At 41.2% G+C, this 24,223-nt stretch overlaps 1 protein-coding gene across 1 annotated transcript in view; it reads right to left on the bottom strand.

Moving 5' to 3' along the window:
* Window positions 1-6,017: 6,017 nt before the first annotated feature.
* Window positions 6,018-24,223, bottom strand: part of LOC146811799 (uncharacterized) — a 78,584-nt gene continuing 60,378 nt past the window's right edge. The window contains exons 6-8 of the mRNA XM_085618793.1: window positions 21,016-21,137; window positions 9,286-9,453; window positions 6,018-7,349 (exon numbers count right to left, since the gene is read on the bottom strand). Of these exons, the coding sequence (XP_085474919.1) occupies window positions 6,310-7,349; window positions 9,286-9,453; window positions 21,016-21,137 (1,330 nt within the window). The 3' untranslated portion in view covers window positions 6,018-6,309. The remainder of the gene's footprint in view (window positions 7,350-9,285; window positions 9,454-21,015; window positions 21,138-24,223) is intronic.

Here is a 24,223-nt window from a genome sequence, read left to right on the forward strand (position 1 = left end):
TCGCTGCAGAAATAGAGGGACCCTCAGTAAGAGTGATTGCTAGCTGCGTGTCATCAGCGTATGACACCAGCGAGAGGTCCCATTCTCTAGCTACAGCCGCAAGCGGCTGTACATATAGGTTAAAAAGGGATGGGCTGAGTGCGGAGCCCTGAGGTACTCCCTGTCCGATGGAGTGGGACTGGGAGAGGAATGGAGGGGCTGACACCCATCCACAACTGGGATATTTAATTTATTTGTAAGTCACCAGTAGAGCGCACTACCTGTGCCCAGGGCCTATAATTTAAATGATGCAATTGTAATCTGAAATTGAGCCTCTTAGACATAGTGGCACCATTCTGTGAGGGCAGCTTGTTCTGTTATAGTATAATTGTGTTCACTTGGAGGAAGATGGTAAAATAGAACACAATGGGATGTAATTCATATATGTGATGAGATCATTATTATCCGTTCCAATTGCTTCATTAAAGACATCCACTTCCCCAATAAAAGCTTGCTCAGGAGATTAATGGACTGAATCTGGAGCAGTTTCAATAGAGCCAATGTGTCAGAAAGACATGGAATAAAACATCTGTAGGAGTTAGCGAAGCATATCAAACTGTGCACTGGCTTCATAGTGGTGGGAACTAGCCATTCCATTATGGTCTTGATTTTATGTGGCTCAACAAATAGATTGGAGATGAGGCTGGCACTTTTCGATTTTGGTGTATGACCTATTGTTAGGATGTGAATTTTCAATGTCCAGTAATTCGATATGTTAGCCTGCCCTGAGGGTATGACTGCGAGTATCCAGATTCTGATTTTTGGACTAGATGTCATGCTGCTCTAGTGTGAGCACATAGGCCTTATGTAGTCCCTGACTATAAGAGGCCCAGCACTTGTCCTGTGGTCTTACCAAGCATGACCCCATTCTAAACAGAGACCATTGTTCCTGACATTGGGTTTAGAATGTAGCGGTGGTGGCAGCATGCCATGTTACCTTTAGCGTGACCAGGACTTTTTATTCGAATTACTGGAGTGGAGGCCTACTGTCCCAATGGTGTAAAATTCAGTTTTTTATGCATTTTCTGAAATGCTTTGCGCTAGCATCCAGAGCACACATTAGGTGTGTTGATATGTGTAGTACATGTATCATGTATGTGAGTGAGCCAGAGTTTTGGATACTATTTTTGATGTCCCTGGCCTGCCCTTGCACAAAACTGTGCTCACAGACAATGGAAAGTATTGCTCACCTTCCTGTAGCTGGAGGGAGGAGACCTCAACACTGAGGTGAGAGGAATGGGGACAGGGCTCCTTTAGCTATTCTATGAAGCATTTTGGTTGGCAAATACTTGCTGATTAATCTCTCAGGACATGTATGTTGCTAAAGATGAGGAAGCAATTCGGTGTGGCTGGCTTTGTGTATTTCCCTGATTACCCCTTAGTTGGACTTATGACAGCCAGGTGCTGCAACTTCAGACCTCTTTGTGCCTCTGTTGCCTTAGCCACTGGGGCGGAAATCTAACTATGGCAAAGTATAGGGATAATGTAAAAAGTGTAAGAAACTTTATTTAAAAAAATTGTAAATACATTTTTATGTTAACTATTAATGTAAATTAATTGTACATGCTTCTTTAAATGTAGAACTAAACATAGCACATACTACAGCACTATTGGCCTAATTTAAATTAAATATGTAATTAATTTAAAAATATATCATTAAATTAAAATTATTTTTTAAGAATTAATTTAAAGATTCTCACCTAAATGAAAGTTTATATTTATTTGTTCTGTATCAAAAATTACAAAATTGTATTTATAGAAATAATTTAAATGAATTTAATCAGTTTCTAAAACATTAAAGTTACATTTAGTTTTAAATATAATAAAGTTATTAAAACATTGTATCACAAACTATATTTTCAGTATTTATATTTACCTAGCTTAACGGTAAATTAAAAATATATAATACATTTTAAAAAGTCGAAATAAATGTATTTATTTTAACATTATTTCCTGTAGAGTCCCTGTCTCTATTAATAACTATGGGAGGATGTTGCAGTATTTGTGGTTGAAGTTTACATTTCATGGCTTCTGACACCCACGAAGAAATTGAGTAAAATGTAATCAGTTGTTTCCAGCAGCAGTGCCCCCCAATTGGAATAATACAATATAACTCATATAAATACTGCTGAAGGAACACCAGATCTATGCAACATGCATTGAGTTTCAATTTATGTGTGGAAACTGTCTCTCTTGGAAAATATGGGATGATTGGTGTAAAAGATATAAAAATAATAAAATGATTCAAAATACAACATCTTGGAGCCATCCTCCCTTTCCTACCATTTTGTATGATTCCACATGCTATAAATGGTTTATAAGTGGAATTATGAGTGCTGGTCAGCTCTTTGCAAATCATGTGTTTCAAACATTTCCGAACTTAGAAAAGAGTTTGATTTGCCGCAACAAAGCTTTTTCGAATAGGTGCAGATCTGGGACTATTTCAGAAGTAATGAAAATTGAAATATATATGTCTAGATAGGCCTGATCTGGTGGTGCTTGTATATTCAGATAATATTAAAATTACTGTTCTTGAATTTATGGTGTACTGTCCACCTCAAGGGAGTATGATTTAGTACGTTTAGCGGCAAGATGGTCAGCAAAGCTCGGGACAACTATTAATTCATATGAAATTGAACAAGCATTTACGAGGGCTTGCTGACAGCTAATATCAGCTAGACTTAAATTTCAAAATGTAAAACTGTTTGGATCTTACATTATTTGCCCGATAAACTATCCAAGTGCCCGCGGTGCGGGACAGAGAATGCAGACATCATAAGTAAGTTCGCTAGCTGTCCAGTGCTGTATGAATATTGGTTGGAAGGTGCTGTTTGTTTATCCCAAAGTTTTAACATCGCTGTTGAGCCCAATGTCTACAACATTATGTTGAGTACCAAACTAAGTGTCCCTCACTGATATACACACATTGTTTTTATTGATATTGTAAAAGCCAGACTATGCATTGCCAGAGAGTGAATAAGTCCATTTCCACCTTAGATGAACAAATGGTGGGCTCTTATGTGCCAGGAACTGCGAAACTGAATATGTCATTTTACAGGTCAAAGCTAAAAAGGGCCGAGAAGATTGTCTGAAACATGAGAGCAAATATTTTGGGTATATACAGTGGCATAGCTAAAACTTTTGCCGCTCAGGGTGGTCCCTGAGTTTGCCGCCCAGTGACAGCCAGTGCAGGTAAGAGCAGGGGAGGGAGTCGACAAACGATGATGAGGGAAAATACAAATTAAAAAAAAAGAAGACCACTTACCTTGCGCTCGCCGAAATAGCTCACCTCACCTGCCGCCCCCCAAAAAGTGACACCTGGGACGGACCGCCCCCTAGCTATGCCACGAGTATACATAAGTAGTCTGTTATTGGTTTATAATATTACCAGTTGTCACAAAGTTGTGTGCCTTATGGGATTGATAGATTATGAAAATGTATGTAATGAATGTATTCATAAACTTTATAATGCTCAACTTTCCCAAAACAAAAAAAGAGTTATTCCCCCAATCACCGATTAAAGTGTAACTAGTTGACACCTAATATCTTTTATTGTATAAAATGCTCCACTGCCTTGTCATGGGCGGCCACCCAAAATCTTGCCTTTTTCTACTGTTCATTGCTCTCATACCAATGTATGTGTGCTAGACCCATAAATTATTTTCTCAAAGCCATTGGAACTACCAATAGAGCATGCCTTGTGAACGTGTCCACCTCAATGGAAAATCCCTATGCCGCATGCAAACACGTTCCTTCCTTCTTCCTCACCACCCTCCTAAACTTGATTTCAACATTCCTAATAGTCATCATAACCTTGCATAAGACTTCATCTTCCGCTAAATCTGATTTCCATTCATTTTCCAAACAAAGGAGTCACTGGACTCATCACATACTCTTTAACTTCCCCTTCTCCTCATACAAACCCTTGACATATTAAATCAACAGTAATTTCAACAGATAATATGCACAGCTTGTAGAACTTTGAACTGATACGTAGCTACCTGGGTTTGTCACTTTAGCAGCAACTCTGCTGGTAATCACTGCGATTAATGGCCAGTGGTCAGTCTGTGGTCTGCCATTCCCCACAGAGTAGACCTAAAAGATGCACACCTGACCAGCATGCTAAAGCATCACTCATTAATAGAGTTTGGGACCTCTGTGCCTCTCAAAGCTCTGTATGCACATACTTCTGCTTTCCAATGTCTGCTCTGCATAACTACTGCCTCAAAATACATGCTCTAACACTCTTCACTCCACGCAAATCTTGCATTATTTTTCATAAGCTCCTCAAAGAAAGGGTCTTACGAGGGAACATTGGAACAAAATTTGGGATGACTTTCAGCTATTCCCAGAAAATAACTTAATGTTTCTGTGGATTGGGAGCCTCTCCTATGTCTTTCATCTAAATCTCGTTGGGTGTTATTGCTTCTCAGGAAAAAGGGTGACTCGGACTATCTACCACTCCTACGTTTGCCCTTCAGAGTCATTCATTTTGATTTCAAGATCATCAAAAAACTCTCCAATCTCTCATCTTGAAACATTCTGTTCTTGACATACACTAATACATCATGTTGAAAACATGTGACTCCTTATCCTCATGTAAATAGGGTATCTGTCATTTGTTTGAACGTGGTCAAACCTAGGTTAGATAAAATGGTTTTCTTTCGAACCAGTAGGCTCCTTTCAGAGTGATAAAATATATCAGGTGACGTTAATCTTTATGCAAGACACTTTTGTGGTACGCAAATACCATATCTAGGGTGGGATTAATCCCTGTTCCCTAAGGTAACAAAACATCCCTGATATGTTTAGCATTGGATGCCTAGCGACTTAAAAGTTGATACTAGGGTCATGGAGGTCAGCACACATCCAGAGTATTCAGTTGGTTTTATTTGGTCGAACCACTGTCTCTATCCATTTTGAACTTTTTATCTTTTCTGTTATGTCTTTCTTGCATAAATTCTCCTTCAACTCATTCCTCAAGCACTCTACGCACTAAATGGCCACTTGGGTGAGAATTAAGGGTGGGCGTAGTTCGCGAAGTAGAACTTCGCGAAGCTACGCAAACTGCAGTTCGCACTACGCGAGCTTCGCGTAGCACTTCGCGAACTGCGTAGTAACATGTTCGCACTGTGCAAGATGTTGTTTTCAATGATTGCACAGTGCGGACAAGCAACCGGCACTGTGCAATCATTGAAAATGGCATCTTGCACAGTGCGAGCTGTAGTTTTCTGCTGCTCGAGGAGATTTTTACTCGAGCGGCAGCTTTCTCAACGCGAACTGGTAGTTTCTCATCGCGAGCGGTCGCGAGCATAGGCGACCCCTCGCAATGAGAAACCTGACCTCCTCGCGTTGGGAATCTCGCCGGGAGGTTTATTTTCCTTGTTCGCGATCGCCAACTTGATGTTGCTGATCGCGAACAAGGAAAAAGTCTCGCCGGGATGTCATTTTGCTTGCTCACGGTCAGCAACTTGACGTTGAGGACCGCGAGCAAGCAAAAAATGACCGCAGCACTACGCAAGACTACGCTACGCGTGTTCACACTGTGCTACGTGCAATTCGCGTAGTGCGAAGTAGCGCGAACTTCGCAAACTTCGCGAGCGTAGCATAGTGCTTTGCCCAGGCCTAGTGAGAATACATTTTGAGCATTATCTTGTGGACTTCTAATCCTACTAAACTGTCAATGAAAACAATTCAGGAAATAACTCCAGGCAATCTGTTTATTTGAGGCCTCACTATTGATTATTCCCAATACTTTCATAGCATAGACTTAGATCATCATCTAGTGCATAGACATCAGTTTTGGTCTGAACACACATTCTTGAGCACCACTGTTGATAGTTTCAACTAGAGTCTACAGAGGAGACACTAATAATGATCCTTTTACCTATATAAATTGCAACAAACTGCAGTCTGTTTGCAAACGCACACTAGGTAATCAAAATCAATCTACCAAGAAAGATACACACATATACATGTTTTGTAAACGTCACCTGATATTTTATTGGCACTGCACATTGCGTTTTTATATAAAAAGTAAAATACAAATGGTGAAGGCTGCACAAAGAGTGTGTGCACTTCACCGGTTGTCAGTGCATGTCAGTGCATGAAGATGGGGATATGAATTAATTCATTGCTGGGTGATACAGAGTGGATCATGTATACAAAAGAAAACACATCAGTAAATTATTCATAAGTAAATGCACATGACAAGAGACTGGCCAGACCACCCTCAAATGATTTAAAGCTGCAAGGATGTGACATTCTGCTCTAGCCACAGCGGATTGGAGCGTCAGCGCTCACAATAATCTCAGCCACCTGCACCCCAATATATTCCCCCTTTACATCTTGGACATTTATGGTGTCATCCTCAAAGATAGTTCTCATTTTTCCGGTCCAGGGTATGTCAGCAGTGTAGCGCGTTCCTATGACAAAGTATTCCACAGAGTACTTCGGCCTAGCTTCGAGTTTGGCATTAATACTGTCAGTCCTTGATTCCATCCGCCTACCTGCGGTACCCACAGTAAAAGTGGTGGTGACAGAAGAGGAAACAGACATATCTCCAAGACCTGGGATGCCTGCACTCACCTCAACGGTAACTCCTATCTCAATGGAGGATTCAAAGCTCCAGCTAGATTCTGTTTCAATAGTAAAGGACAACTGCCTTTCAGCATAAACAGGTGGGCTATCTTTGGGAGCAGCACAGTTCTGCACTTTGGTTCTGGCACTCAATTCTAAGGGCTCCGTTCTCAATATTTTCTTATCATTGAAGTTATATTTAATATCATAAAGGACTACCTTTTTGGTGGGCTTGCTATTATGGACTAAAACATACTTGCTCTTCAGCACGTAGGCTGGGATATCCATGTCCCCATGCCTTTTAATACCAGACATAGCATTGAGGGTTTGACCTTCTGGATTTATTGGAGATGCTTTCCAAATGCTGACATCATCCCTTGCCCCACTTCCTCTATCATTCCAAACCCAGGTCCAAAGTGCTGGGGTTACATACTCTGCTTTAACACAGCGGAAGTCATCAGCGGAAGGTGGTGCATAGTTCCCTGTAGCTGCATAGCCAAGGGCTACATAACCGGGTGGACACACAGGACGCCAAATGGCACCATCGCTATTAGCTCCCGAACCCCTATCTGTCCAAACCTGGACAAAGGAGGTAGGCTTCACCAGAGTCCCTGCCTTAATCTCCTTTGCAAATGATCCAGATGGCTTATTGTAATTATCAACGGCGATGTGGCCCAGGCTGCAGCAGTGGTCAGCTTTCCAGAAGGAGACATCTCGAGCTGCTCCACTCCCTAAAAAACAAGATAAAATATGCATGAGTCCAACGCTCATACATTCCTACTCATTCGTCAAACATGTCCTTTATGTAAGTCCTGGCTGTTTTAAGAAGATTGTCTTCCATATTTTAAGGCTTCCAGACCTTTTAATTGCCATTAAAGATCACATAATTCTTCCTTCATTGTGTAATGTTGCCAGTATGTCAACAAGGATTGTAAGCAATGGGAACGCACAATAGAGGTACGACTTGTGAACCTCAAATTTGGGAGTTGATCTTTAAAATACTATTTTAAATGAAATGGTAAATAAGGGTCAAGGAGTAAGAGACGCTCAGAGTGTGCATACATAGTAGACCATAACTGCCAAACAAAGTTGCTGATTATTTGTGTCAAACCACAAGCTTGTAAAATCCTCACTTGACACATTTCTCTTCATTCCACCTTTGGACCTGTGTCGTTTCTTGTTTTCCCTTTTTCTAAACAGTGAATTATCCTCTCTTGGTAGAAGCACACTTGCATATGGCCTAGAGACCCGCAGCATATCTCCTCGTTTAAATTTCACATATTTAGAATAAAGTAGTGCATAAACAACCCTCATTCAGACCTAATACATGAGATCCTTGCCCAACTTGTCTGCTCACCCCTCCATAGCTCCTCAAAAGGGGGCATGTATTCTCGTCCCATGATCTAAAAATATGCAATACTATTCTCATCAGACTATCTTACTGATGAGTTAGAATGCTTTCTTTTCCATCAAATGTTTGCATAATTCTTAATTTGTTTACTTGCCTTCAGCCTTTTTGGGGTTTTTTCTCTTTCATATTTTAAGTCTGGCTCTCTTATTGGGATGAGAAGGCTCTTTGAAAATATTTGTTTACAGACATTCATCCTTGGGTTAGTGAGAATTGTATTATTTGCTCTGATGTGCCTAGCATGCTCTACAGCCCAACGCGCTATCCATGCACCAGATGGGAGCCATTTGTAAACATAGACTTTCTTGCAGTGCAGCTAGAAGTGGCCTAGGGAGCAAACGTTGTCAAAATCAAGCTAATGGTAGCACCAACTCCAGGAGGCTTGAGTGGGCTTAAGCAGATCCATAACCTTGCATTAGAATTTGACTTAGCTAGCCCATCATCTGAGCTGCAGATGAAATGAAAATGGTCTGAAGTACTGAACCACAACAGTATAAATAAAATGAAAGTAGTGGCCACCTCTGAAGGTGTCGGTTATAAGATGGCAGATCCCACTGAAATTCACACGGGCAACTTATCTTGGAAGATTTGCTTTATTTACACAAGCTGGAGAGTTAGCAGATCTGCGTATTGAATATGTGAAGTGGACTAACTTGGGGCCTTGGGAAAGTGGGACAGTAAGCACTCATCAAGATATTTAACATCAGTAAACACTCTTCCGAAGAACTGTATTTCTTTGTCACTTCTACTTATTGGAGTGAGGCACTTTGATGAAGCGCGTGAGCAGGAAAGAACAGCCCCGTCATCATAGGTAAAAAATCAGCACACTGTATAAAAGAGCTTCAATGGTCACTAAAGAAGAGACCATCAGCTTCATCAATGTCTGTTGTGAGAAAAATACTGCATCAAAATCTTAAAGCACACACAAACACGCTGATATATATACTTATTCATATAGAATAGACTGCTTGACTAGATGCTAGTTACAGAGTGCAGTTTTAAGCGAATAATAGGCCCACCAAACTGATCAAAGGGCAAAACCTCTGGCCGCACTGATGCCTCCAAAAGGACTGGGAAAACATTATTTATGTGTCGAAATTTTCTAACATGTGACTGGCTCTTCACTAAACATAGGAGCCAATCAGGGTCAGCAGAACTTCTAAAAATTCCCAACATCCCTATATGCCAGCCCTCATCTGACGTATTTAATCTGTCAGTGACCAGAGATTTATAGTGACCGTAAACATCTGTGAGCTTACCTTTATCATCCCAGATGTTGACCATTTCTTGTGTCTGATAAAGAACCAGAGCAATGTCTTCAGAGGCGCCTTGTGATGGGAGTGTTATTTTATCAGATTTCAGGATGTACGGTGTATCCGATGGTCTGTTATAGTTGCTAACAGATAAGAAGGACTCTGAAGTCAAACCTTTAAATGGAAAACATAGACGGTGCAGGTTAATTTCTAACCGTTCAACTTTGTCCCCAAATTGCTGACAGTTATAGAACATTCCTCATTTGCCTGGAATAGGCAAGATGTTATTGTGTGGGCCAACTTTGAAGCAAAGGAAAGACACTGAAGCCATTATGGGAAGATTGCTACTTTTTGACCCACAGACTTTGTAAGTGCTATACTAGTTCTGAATGGCTGGTTGGGCTTACTAGAACTGTCACTGTTCGTGAATAAAACCTTGTCTCGACTGCAGGAATATATGACTACTTTTACTTTGCAGAAGCGCTGTGGATTGTGGAGAGGTCTGGCTAACAGGGCTGGATCGGGAGCCAAAAGCAACTCTGGTAAGTATGATCAAATCATCTCAGGCTGCATAAAGCAAGCAAACGTCATGAGTGATGTTGATGTCTTTCTCCAAGGAGTACGCTGCCAGAATAGAGTTCTTAAGTATCATTCTAAAAAACATAGCATGGCAAGAACATCAGCAATAGGAATGTCCAGAAGGTTAGTAAATAAAGGTAAGCATAGGTTGACTACTCTTTAAAAAAATTGAACAAACTATTAGAGTTTTTTCATTTCAAAGCAAGCAACATAAGGTACACAATCAAGATTAATATTACTCTGCCAGGAGTTCACATGTACTGTCAATATTTATGTCTATTACCAGTCACATTCTCCACTACTGTTCCCCTTTACCTAGAAGACACATTTTCATTAGGCCTTTTTGGCTGTCAGATCACCCGGTTCACAGTCCAAAGTCCATGGCTCCCAAAGTACAAATCCAGGAAGCTACCCCAATATTGACAACATTACCTCCGGTTCTTTTTAGATTGGTTATATTTTACTCCACATATCAGTACCTTCCCTCATCCCCGTCCAAGTCAAATTCTCTAAAATTGGAGCTGTATCACTGACAAGGACAGGAGCAGCGCTCTCAAAACCCACTGACCCAAACACAGCAACACCATCCCCAAAAGCCATCAAGAATTTCAATAATTGGATCACCTCCTGTGTTGACTCCCTGCCCCAACCCCAACACAGCAAAGCAACACGATCTAGATCCCAATCCAAGGCTAGTTGGTACACGGAGTAAGGAACTCAGACTGATGAAACTCCACAACACACACTGAAGCACAAATAGATAATGAGCCAGGATAATGTAGACAGGAGCATGTTCCGATGTGTCATGAGATGCTACCAACAAAGGATCAGAACCACAAAATGCACCGCTCTGGCATATCGCATCAATGCCAACACCAACAGAAGCAATGAAATCTTCGCCATGGTGAAGAATTTCACCTCACCAGTGGCCTCCTCCATCTCGATTACATTCTAGCAGGACCTCTGCAACTATATACCTCAATTCTTTAGCAACAAAATCACTGCCATTTACTGCAACTTCAACGCACAACTGGACACAACACACCTTGCTAAATGCCTCCCCATCCTATGTAGAAAACCTGTGCTAACCACGTTGCCCGCTATCGCCCCAAAAGAAACTGCTGCCACCATGAAGTCTAGCAACTCAGGGGCCCAGTCAGACTGCTACCCCCATCTCACCTACTACAGAGAACTGAAACCCATCGGCACCAGGATGATGGCCATTCTGAATGCCTTCACCTCTTATGCAACCTTCCCAGATGCTTGGAAATTTGCAGTTGTACTCCCATGGCTGAAGAGACCCTCAGAGGACCCTTCAATATGCACCAACAACAGACTGATCTCGCTGCAACCATTTCCGGCCAAGATCGTAGAGAAAATCGTCAACAGACACATCATCGAATATCTCAGTGGCCACTAACATCTCAATACCACTCAGTTTTGTTTCAGACCTAAACACAGCATGGACATTGCCCTCATCACTACCAAGGATGACATCCACATGACTCTGAACAGAGAAGACATGGGAGCCCTCCTCTTTCTGGACCTCACTGTCTCCCACCCCCACCCCATCCTCATCCAACACCTACGCGGCATCGTAATCAAAGAACACGCACTCTGATGGATCTGCTCCTTCCTGACTGGAAAGAGCCAGTCAATCAGCCTGGCACTGTACACCTCAGACACTTGTGACCTCTTCTATGAGGTTCTGCAAGGATCCTACATAATCCAGACCCTCTTCAACACATACATGATCCCTCTAGCCAGCATCATCCACTCTCGCAACATTAACATCCCCTCCTACACCAATGACACACAACTCATTCTCTTCCTCTCAGACAAGTCACCCAGTACCCAGATCAAGTGCAATGCCTGCTTGAGTGCTACACACATGAGCCTCCTCAGTTCTTGCATTCCACAAACAGCGAAAGATCTGTTTTTTTCAAGGAGCCCGCTAGCCATAACTTTGCCTAGACTCACATATGTTCAGCACCAGGATGCCTTACCATAACATAAGATACCTTGTCAATATGAATATATGCAAGGTATGTAGATGTGAAGTTAAGATTAGCAAGTACCTATTTATTCCTATTTTTATACTGGTCGATATTCTGACATGTAAACCTCCAACTTCAAAGAAAGTTTTGAAAATGTGCAGCTGATCAATGCATTTTACAACACACATTTTTAAACATCATGGTAAAAAAGCATTTTGCAACAATTCTAGAGATAAACTAAGTGACCAACTCCAAAGGAAAAGACAGTAAACTATGAATGCTCCTTTAAGAAAATTCTGAGCATCACAAGAACATGTTACTATCATTTATTGGGAGAAGGTTTCTTCTCCTCAATTTGACATGCAGCTTGTAAGTGGGAAACTGCATGGGTACAAGAAGGAGCTCTCTCTCTGTCCAAAGTGCTAAGGGGCCTCTTATTTATTTCTTACAAAAAAATATAATATTGCATCAAATGTAGTTCCATGAAAGAAGGCCTCTATGTTAAAAATGAAATAGCTTAATTGCACCTCAGTACTGGTAATTGTAAGTTCATATACATTTTTATTAGCATTTATCTCTTCCAGCACAACCAGTACAGACTTCTGTGTGGTAAGAATATTTTTGAAAACCTTGGAAAGAAAAAAAGACAACTATCCCTTTCCCCTGCACTCAAACAATGCTTCCTCCTATGAACCGTCCCCCACCGCCGCTTCCCTCAACCTAGATCTCAAGAACGTTTAACTTATGATGTGCCTCATGTCCAAGCAGAAAGTCTTTTGAGTTCATGACTGCGCAGCCCTATGTTGTTGAATCATAGAATAATAACTATCTAATTTGGAGCCATTCAAAATGTTCAGTGCTTTTAGGCTCTTGGGGCAAGTGAGTTTTTCATAGTCATTACTAGGGAAGGCTAGCAAGCGTCCCCATTGTTTGGAAAAGTCTCTTTCCGTTCCCTTTGTTGCTATAGAGAGCTACTCCATGCCCAGGTTCCACCATAGTTTCTCCAGCCAATTCTGCTCCAAAGGTAGTTATTGTACCCGCAGAAAACCAGGATTGACTGTTTGGCTGCTGTGCTCTCATGGCTTATGGGAGTGCAGGGCTGGACATTGGTAAAATTGTGCATACTGGGTCTATCCACGCCACCCAAAAAGGCTAAAGTGATGCAGCGCTTTGTCAGCCTTTCACTACTCCTGGCCAAATGATTCATTATGCAGCGCTGGAAATCTCCCCGGGCTCCTAGAATAGGGCCTTGGGGGAGGAGGTGCCTGCTTTGGGGCACAGTTGAAGGTGGAGCACTACAGCAGGAGGAGTAAAGGGGCCTCCCGTAAGAAGCCAATCACTTTTGATCAAAATGTCCTACTCGAACAGATTTGAGTACAAGTATCTGAGATATCATGGTGAGGTAGAGTAAACTCTACTAGTCCACCGGCATCAATAAGGTTCACATGGGAAATCTTAGAACTAAGGGTGACGCTGATAGACACATATGAGACCGCAACAAGTGCTGTTGTTTCAGTGCTGTGTCCATATCCCTATGGGGGATTACCCTCCCTTCCCTGATATTGAAATGTCCCTGCATATATTAGTTGGGAGGCACTTACTTAGTGATCCCTCTACCCCACATCCCCTCCAGTATGCCGGGCTCTTCCCACTTCTCATCTTCAACAGTCATGTCGGAGTATAATGCCATGTATAAAGAATGTTCAGTAGGGTTTCCCTGCCCCCTGCTTGAGAGGCAAAATTGTTAGCTTGTTCCAATATTTCCCTTCATTACTTCTGGTCTAATGTTATACCCAGTGCCTTTTCCCAAGAGCGCAGGGATGGGAATTTATCTTTCCCCGCTTAGCATTCATGTTAGAAATGGGGTCTCTAGTTGGCAGAGGTATGCACCCTGTCCAAGTAGGGACCACCACTCAAGTGAGGGTAAGTCAGATACACATCCTATATTAACCTGCGCTTACCCTCTGGTAGCTTGGCACAAAGCAGCGAGGCTTAACATAAGAGGCAATGTGTAAAGTATTTTTGCACACTTTAATTTCAGTAACGCAGTAAAAACACCAAAACTAGACTCCATATAAGATTTACAAAATATAGAATATTAATCTCATTAAAATAAAAACAAAACAAAAAACATCCAATAAGTAGAAGTCGAGATATGAATTTTTAAAGATTAAAGGCAAAAACAGTGCTTAAAAACCACTAATGGTCAAAAGGTTACTTGAGGTTGCAAGGGTCCTGTGCAAATCCAAAGTTCGGCCCAACAGAAATAGATGGTAGGCCAGCTACAGAAGCCACGCAGGGTCTGCTGAAGAAGTAGCTTGTATGGAGCAAAGCGTTGACATCGAGAGCACGACACGTCAAGCTTTTCTGCACAGTCAGGTTACTGCTTCACCACAGTACTCTGTTGAGGTACAGGCAATGCATTGTCGAGCCGCACAGAGCATCATTGTCGAGCCGCACAGACGATGTTGAAGGATTGGAGCTGCGTCATAATCGAACCTTGTAGTCGGGACCTGCACCGTCATCAAATTGGCACTGCGTGAACATTGTTTTTTCTCCCACAACTGGGTTGATGCACTGGTTTTGAAGCAAAACAGCTGCAGAGCCCACTTTTGAGGCCTAAGACTGGAGGGGGACACCTCAGGCAAGGGTAGGACTAACAAGACTTCTGAAAATAGGAGGCAAGCCAGCAAGGCCTTGGACAATCTTGGGTTCAAGGATGTAGAGAACAGGTTCAGTCCTTCTCACACCCAGGCAAGAAGCAGCAGGCAGCAGGCCAACACAACAGAGCAAGTAACTAAGTGGCAGTCCCTCCTACAGCAGAGCAGCTCTTCTTCCAAGCAGAATGTTCCTGGGTCCAGTAGAGCTCTGATTTGGTGGTGTTAGGGGGCCAGTACTTATACCCAAATGTGCCTTTAAAGTAGGGGAGAAATCAAATAGGCATTTGAAGATCACAAGGACCCTGCCTTTCCTGCCCTGGTTTTAGACACACTACAGGGGGTTCTCCAGCTCTTTGTGTGGGGACAGGCACAGCCCTTTTCAGGTGCAAGTGTCAACTCTTCCCTCCTACTCTACCTCAGGAAGGTCCATCAGCCTGCTGATGGGTCATAAGGAGGAATATGTCACACCCCAGCTCCATTTGTGTGACTGTCTGGAGGGTCTTCACAAAAACCAGCTGTCACCCTAGCCCAGATGTTTATTCAGAGACAGACAGAGGCACAGAATGGTTCAAGTAAGAAAATGCCAACTTTTTAAAAGTGTCATTTTCAGACTTACAAACTGAAATTCGACTTAACCATCAGCTGTGATCTCAAATTGTGAGTCCAGAGACACCAAACCCCAAATTTCTATCTGCTCCCAATTGGAAATTACCCGTAAAAGAGGTTTAAGATAATCCCAATGTTAACCTATGGGAGAGTTAAGCCTTACAGTAGTAAAAAATGAATTTAGCAGTCTTTCACTACCATGACATGTAAACGTTATATGTGCATGTCCTACCTTTTGAATACACTGCAACCTGCCCATGGGGCTGCCTAGGGCCTACCTTACAGGTGACGTAAATGTAATAAAAGGGAATGTTTGGGCCTGGCAAGTAGGTTAGTTTGCCAGGTCGAAATGGTAGTTTAAAATTGCACACACAGGTTCTGCAATGGCAGCCCTGAGCCATGTTTCAAGGGCTTTGAGTTGGTGGCACAATCAGTGCTTCAGACCTACTACTAGCATTTAATGTGCAGGCCCTGGGCTCATATAGTGCAATTTACTAGGGAAGTATAAGGTAATTAACTATGCCAATTGTGGATAAACCAATGTTGCAATGTTTAGAGTACAGAGCATATTCACTTTAGCACTCAATCTAGCAGCCAACTGACTCAACCGACACAGACTTGCGATAAGCGTGTATTTTAGAACAAGCTGGAGAAGTTTTTAATTGCAAAAGTCTAAATGAACTTTAACCTCCATGATGAAATCCTTAGTTTTAACATAGATAGTATGGCATTCACTGTTTAAAACTATTGTGCTTTTTAGTTTTATCAACATGATTTTATAAATTTGGGGATAGATACTACAGCATATGTTGTCTAAAATCACTTTTATTTTAGATTTATTAACATGCTTTTACGAATTTGTGGATTTCTTTTAGCACGGTTGTAACTTTGCAATGGTTTTAAGTAATCAGGCAAATAAATAATAAATATATTAAATATACTTTAGCACTGGTTAGCAGGATAAAGGGCCCAGAATCCTAAAGCCAGCAACAATGAAGTCAGAAAAACTGGAGGTCAGGAGGCAAAAAGTCTGGGGAAACCACATCAAGGATTCCAGGTTTAACAATTCAAAATAGCATATACTCATGAAGTAGCATGTCTGACCCCCATTCAATAAAATAAATATTTTTTGTAGGGGGTAAGAGTTCCAGTGGTACCCATTTATTTTTCTAGGTGAGCAGCCAAGGTCACAGTTGCATATAACAAAAGTGTTCTGATTCTGGAATACATATTCCTCGTTTAATTATTCTAATGTTTTGATAGTGTCGTAGTCAAATAGATCTCTAAGGGTTTTGCCCCCGCCCTCCAACCACCTCTGAAAGGGGACCCTGGTTAGTCCTGAAGTGTACTCCGAATTGTCCCAGAGGAGAGGGAAGGGGGATGGAAAGGAAGTAAGAAACCTTCCAACAGCAATCCTAACTCCAGACCGCCAGCATTGCCCTCGTGACTAGGGATTTCCAAAGTGTTTTGGTATGCTAAACCTTCAGTTGCAAGGGCACCTCCCAGAGGGGCCACACATCCATAGTGTGGTTTATATATCCCTTACTAGCCCCCCTCTGTGCCCAGTGCATCAGGTAGTGAAGGTGAGCAACCACATAGTAATGAGCCAGGGCAGAGATCCCCAATTCCCCCCGCAGGCTCAGTGAATATTGCTGTAGCAAGCCGTTCTTTTCTGCCTGCCCAAACATATGAATTACACATCGACTGGAAGTCCCCAATGTTGTCACTAGGTACAAGGAGGACCAGTGTTTGAAAGATGTAAAGAATCTTAGGTAGGACTCTTATGCTACTTAAAAAGTTAAATGCCCATTTTGTGAAGTCAAGATTGGCAATTTAACACTGAGCATGATGGCAGATGTTGGCGCACCTGTTACCATTATTTTGGATGTCTTATATACACAACATTGGTCAAATGAAACACCTCTACAACCTAATGATATTCTTCCCAAAGCATATGGGGACCAAGAAATTGACATGCTCGATTACTTTTTGGAAAGAGTGACCTGCTTGGGCAGGCATGTAAGAAGTAAGCTGTGAAAGGTAAAAATATAGTAGGATGGCAAGATCTAGCAAAGATGGGTTTATAACTGGTTCCAGGATCAGACAATCTGGTACAGCTGAATGACACATTTAGCTCTTTTTAATGATGAACATAATGAAGGTTTAGACACAATTTTAGAAGTTTATCCTGAGATTTTCAACACAAAAGTGGAAATAATAACAAGTTCAAACATTTAAATAGGCTGAAACAATCCACCATCCCAGTGGCACACAAAGTTAGACCTATCCTACTTAGTGTGAGAGATGACCAGAAGAATTTGCTAAACAAATTAGTGGAAGAAGGGGTAATTGTCTCTACAGATTCTTCGAAGTGGATTAGCCCCATTGTAATAGTCTGGAAAAAGGTTGGAGATATTTGCCTATGGGCTGAAATATAGTCTTTGACTGCCATTCACTCCCCAGAATACAAGACCTACTAGCCAATATCGGACATGCAGAAATTGTCAGTCTTTTAGACTTAAGTTCGGCCTATCACCAAATTCCTTTGACCCCAGATGATCCCACCACCTGTGTGACACAGTTTGAGCAGTGGCGTAGCTAGTCATATTGGCTCCTGGGGCAGTCCCTGACTTTCCCACCCGGGAGCTGGTAAGAGCAGGCGGCGAGTATGGCCGGTCGGCAAATGACTTGCTCTCCGGGGAGGGGGTGAATGTGCCGGTCAACAAATGACTTGCTATGGGGGGTGGGGGGGAGGTCGACTTAGTCACCTCCATGGCCCCAAAAAAGAGTGCCACCCAGGGCGGACCGCAACCCCCCTCCTGACCCTTCCCGGTTCCGCAACTGCATTTGGGGCATATACATTTTTGAGATTACCGTTTGGCTTGGCAAGTGTATTCCAGGAACTTATGAACACAAGTCTGGCAGGAATTAGTGGTGTTCAAGTCTACCCGGATGATATTTTGATATTTTCTAAATCCGTGATTGAACACAAAACAATCTTAAGGAAGGTTTTGGATATTTTGAAAGAGGTTAGAAAAATGCTTAAAGGTGATAAATATTTATTATTAAACCCAGATTTTCTCTTATAGAATCCAATTCTGAGGTCACACCACTTAAAGACAAGAATTCCTTAAGATAATTTCTAAATATGAGTGAGTATTGCTTTAGATTTATCTCTGGTTATGCCTAAGCAGTTCAACCACTATGGAAGCTTTTAAAAAATGGAATGACATTTCAACTAGATACCATCACCAATAAAGCTTTCACAAAAAAGTCAAGCAGTTGATTGTTAATGCACCTGCTCATTCAAATTTTTCATCAGTTCAAAAGCGTCTTGTCACTTTGGATGCTAGCCAGCATGGCTTGGATGTGGTTTTATCCAAATGGGTATCTCGTAGAGAAAATACCATTGGTTTTGCATCAATAAGTTTGAAACAAGCTGGAGTTGACTACAGCATGATAGAAAGGGAAGACATTCCTGTTCCTGGGTTGTAGAAAAATATAAGACCTTCCTTTGGGGGACCAATTTTGAGATCTTTACCAATCACAAACCTCTTTTACATCTACTTGACGGTAATGGAACTGGCAAGGCCTCCACAAGGTTAGTGAGACCTTTATGCTGATTTCAGAAATTTAACATTACCATTAAGTGCATTTCAAGAGGACGGAATATCAGAGCGGATTGTCTATAAAGGATGCCTATTTAAAAACAATCTGAGGAAGAAGCACTTGATGATGTGGAGTGTGTGGTAATCATGATTGAAGATATGATAGAATCATTTGGTATTGTGCAATATAGAGAATGGTTAGCTGCCATGGAGAAAAATGAGGTATTGGTGGCAGCCAAGGATTTGGTAAGAAAGGGCTGGCCCAAGGATAGATCTTCACCCATGCCTCTCAAATCATGTGCCCTAGTGGCAAATGAGCTGTCCATTGTTAAAGGCATTCTGATGCATGCTGATGTTTTCATACCCCAGTGTCTCTTTGCGACAAGCTTTTCAAAGATCCTCCTGAAGGCCACTTAGGAGTGGGTGGAACTTCGAGAAAATTAAAACAACAATAGACAGTCAGATATCTAAATGGATGGACAACTGCAGCACTTGTCTTTCCTCCGACAAAACATTGGAAGACAAGTCAGACTCCTTTGCATGATGCTTAGTGTAAGTTGACTTTAGATTTTGCAGGATCTTTTGAATTCTTACCATCTGACAAAAAATAACTCATTGTACTAGTTGATTACTATTCTAAATAGGTTTATTTTGAGTTAACTTCGGCACCTTCTACAATGGTGGTAATACAATTTTTAAGAAACATTTTTCATATTGAGGGCAAAACCAAACAATGGTACTCACTTCACATCTGCACAAATGAAAGATTTTATTTTGTCTCATCACAGAAAACACCTAAAAATAGCACTTTTGTATGCCATTTTTCAATGCTCTTGTAGAAAGGATAAGTTCTTGAAAAAAGGGATTCAGACTGCCTTGTCTACAAAAACTCCAGTAGATGTGTTTTTGAAACTAAAACAGTGTTCATACCTAATCCCACCTTATAGATCCACAGAAATTTCTCTATTTACCGTGTTACGAAAAAAAGACCCCAGGTCTAATAAATGTCCTGATTGACTTAAGGTATTATATCCCAGGACTGATTGTTGTGCCTGAGAAGATAAAAAGAGACTGGTAACCACTACATTACATCAACAGTCTCTATATATAAGAGGTATTTTGATAACACAAATAATGTTAGAGATCAAGACTTTAGGATTGAAGACTGGGTAATGATCAAAAGCCCAGGTAAAGTAAAAAAAGGGACTTCTTTCCAAAGAATTATGCGATACAAACATTTACAAGATGATGAATTACTTGATAACTCACAATGGTTTATCACAAACTCAACCAGTGATGTATCAAGACCCCATCTTGTTGAGAGGGGTGCTAGATCAGGTATGCTTAGTGAAGAGTCCTCATTTTCTTGTACCTCTAACTCACATACAGCTTTGAAAACGATACATGCTAATGAGTCACAAGGGGTTCTTGTGGAACGCGTACCAGGTCTTGAGCATGGACTGCAAAATGAGGAAAACTCTGAAACCAGAAGTTATCTCAAAGTTTCCTTGCCTGTTAAAAATAAAGACTTTGTTCTTCACTAGGTATGTTGATGTGTATCTTGTTTTTGTTCTTTATTAAGCAGGAGTAAATGTAATTATGGATACGTATGTATATTAGTGCTACGCTCATTTCCTGTCATAATTGTCAACTTACAAGCAGGCAATGAAATTGTTATTACTTAGCATGTATTGAATTGTTTCTGCTTAATCTCTTGCCCACGGTCATCCACCCACCCTGTGAGTCAGGCATCTGGTGCTGGAAGTCACGGGATGAGGGTGCTTCGGATGTGGGTTCGTGCATCTTACTAAATAAACAAGATTTGAAATACACATTTTGGTGCCCACCTGCTTCTTTACAGGCCCACAACCAATACTAAGGGGTACATTTGAAACCTTCCTTCAGCTTCACAGGAGCAATCACTGCCATTTGACAACCTCTACACATTGTGATCCACCATGATCCCTCTTCCCATTTGCCACCTATTTGAAGAAGGTGGTAAAGGGAAATGTAAAAGAGCCTTTTATTGGCCAGAAATAGGGATATGTCTGTGGATATTGAACCAGTAATACTGGTACCACGTGTTGTTCTACCTTTCTGCCCAACAACTCATTATGCCCAGAGTTTGGAGAAAGATACTGGACACAATTGTTAATTCCGGCCCCAATATCTCCTTGTCCAAACTCTTGGTATCTCGTAATGGAGGCCTGTGACAACACTTTAAAAAAATCTTGTGCTATACAAAATTTTAGATTAGTTAATTGCTTCTTAAGTAAAAATGAATACCTCCAGGCTGGGCAGGATCATTCTCTACTCTCCAAAGCCCAACGTCTGCAACAGCGCCTGATCCTCTGTCGTCCCAGACAGGAAAAAGGAAACCAGTTTGAACCAGATCTGACCGGACACACCTATGAAACATTGAAAGTTGGGGTCACAGTTCTGCATGGTTTTTCTAAATTACTTTTTCACAATCATAGGACACAAAAAATAATTTCAACCAATAAACAGAACCAGAGAAAAGAGAGATAAATAATAAGCTGATAAACAGGGTAATTCAACCCAGTAAAGGAATGTTTTAGCGAAAGGACTATGCATCCCAACCAGAAACCATTGCACAAATCAGGTATGGCATCAAAGCATTCATTTCTGTAAGCTGATAATTCAATAACCCAATAAAAGCACTGCTCACCAGGCCATTGCCTTCTTCACTGATAGCTGATTTAGTTTTAGATGAGGCTGGCTGACAGATCTCAATTTGCATTGCTATGTTAACCTTATAATTACGCAGTCTGAGAAGGAGATTTGGGGGCTATAGGTACCTGTTGTATATGGCAGTGAGACAGTTAGACATGCTCCTTTCAGAAGCTGCCTCCTCTTTGCAAGGTCCAAGACAACAATCGAGCCCATTTTGAATCAGAATCACCTGGATATTAGGCAGGAAACAGCTGCTATCTTGGAGCTTTAAATGTGCAAAAATCCAAAGCCAGCAAAGGAGTAAACAGAGAAAACAAAAGCCAACCTCATCCCATAAAAATGAAAAGCTTAAAACACCATGAACTATACTCCATTACTCTTGGCATAGCCAAGAATTTAGCATACTTCGCCCTAGTGGTGTGTCCTAGAATAATGAAGTTCCATCACTGGCAAGATGTCAAGTGAAAGTGCAGTTACTTCCTGGGAAGCTTGAGGCACTCTTTAATCATAAATCTGTGATTTCATACATGGGATCCAATTTAATTCTTGGCATTTGGCCAGTTTTTCCACCAGGGCGATGAAGTCAATTACTCCATCGCCTTGACGGAGGTGCCACCCAGCGTTGGCAGAACCACTGTTATGGCAGTTCCTAGAATGCATTGTTAATTTGAGGGACTGCTCCTTCAACATAATACATCGGTATGGCAAAATAACAATTTAAAAAAAAAATGTTTTAAACAAAATGGAATTTGCTCTTTGAAAATTAAAAACAATGCCCCCCTCGCCATGAGAGTTTTCTCCCATGGTGAAAGGGGCATTGATCATTATTTTTAAGTGCCCTTTTTACAGCTTTTTGTCTGACAGAGTCAGACATTGAAAATCTGATGTATGTCCACCAATCTAAATTAGGTGGGCTATCATACAGCCAAACCTCCGATGGCCCTTACTCCGTCAGGCCATCAGAGTAGTTTGACCATGGCAGAGGCAGAGTATTCTAAATTGGGCAAGAGGGCATTAATGGTTAATGAGGGTGAACTCTGTTGCGGTAATGACAGAGTTCCCTTTCCGCCAACATTTAAATCAGGTCCTAAATCTAAGAAACATTGACAAAGTTTGTTACCGTTCAAACTTTGAAGATTACAGAATAATATTTAAAAGTAGGCAACACTACTTTTTTTCAGCTGGTGAACAACTATCCTCATTCTAAATACTTGTATTCTTAACACCGAGTTTTTTAAAACTCAGATATGGGATGCCAGGGAGGAATTACAGTGTAATTTGTTGAAGTCTCAGAAGTAAAACCTGTGCTTTTGTAGAATATTCACTTGTGAACTGCATAGTTTACACCACAAATGAGTGCAATCTGTATTCCATATTTAGTTTTAAGAATACAAGATGCGAGTTAATGGTGATTAATTATGATAAAAATCAACAATGAGACCTGGCAGCTTAACTTCAATAGTGTTGTTACAAAGGGTGCATTTTTTCATTTTGATTTTAAGTGGTTCATATGTAGCACCTAACATTTCTGATTAAATTAGAATGAATATATCAAGATATATTCTTGCTATATATTTGTATTAATCTTTCAGCATATGTAGCAAGATCCTCATCAGTTCATTCAAGATGATTTTCACTGAAATGTGAAGTTTAGACAATAAACAGATACTGTGGTATCTGCATGCACTTGTAAAATACCAATATAAATCCCATTCATTCTTTTAAGATGTGGAAGGCTGGTGCCATAAGGGTGGTGCAAGCCAGATGAACAGCACACTAGAACGCGAGTTTACACTTGGTGGCGATTTAAACATCTATGATCTGTCACAAAACCAGATGCTGAAGTATTTTACTTCAGGTACAGCTGTTTATTTATGTCTTTTCTTTCCCTTCCTCAACCACCTACCAAATTAGAGAAAAAGAGAAACAACACATCATTGAGTAAGGTTAGTATAGACAGAGGGTAGGACCAATCCTGATGAAAGCTGTGGGCCTGGATAAGGCCAAGAGCAATAGGGCAGAAACATATCTTCTATTGACAAAAGAGGGTCTATCTATCAAATTGCCATGCATGTACTGCAGCAGGCAAATAAGCTGCGCTATGTTGCGTGAGAAGAAGAGGGCAGGAGAGCGCCATATTTACAGAAATATGGCACACTCCTCCCCTCTCCCGAGTGACAGTGCTGAAATTTGCTGCATTGCACCACGCACAAACCTTTGCACCATAGTGCAAGGGTGTCTGCGTGAGTCTAGAATGGGGTTTGTATTGGAAGGATAGCCTTCTAGTACAAAATACTATGCTCAGACTAACCTTAAACCGTTTCCCACTTTATATGTGTGCTCTACAGTGCGGCACATATACACAGTCGGAAAGAAGAAGAAATAAAGTATTTCTCTTTATTAGACCCTACAAGAAATGGGTGCTATTTTCTGATGCTAAACCCTGTCTACTTTTTTATGACTGCCCATGCCCCATCCATGGTATGCCCCCTTGGCTCTAAGTAATGCAAAGTAGCACCATGCACTGCTTTGTGTTACTTTCAAGTAATTTTCCAGCACTAAACACGTTCAGCCCTGGATGGTAAATAGCTAAAAACGATTTTGCAGAGACCAGGCGTAAAGTATTAGTAATAATAGACCCCAAGGTTTGTATTGCACACGCACTTCAGTACACTGTTTTCATTTATGCTTTAGGGAGGCTGATGAATAAAGGGCTCCCTCACACATTTTTAATCTACATAGATCTAAATCAGCACACCATTAGGGGAGCATTTAATCTCTAGAACCCCCCTGAGGAACT

Source organism: Triturus cristatus, chromosome 7 (genome assembly GCF_964204655.1).
Source record: "Triturus cristatus chromosome 7, aTriCri1.1, whole genome shotgun sequence".
In the NCBI taxonomy this organism is placed as follows: Eukaryota; Metazoa; Chordata; class Amphibia; order Caudata; family Salamandridae; genus Triturus; species Triturus cristatus.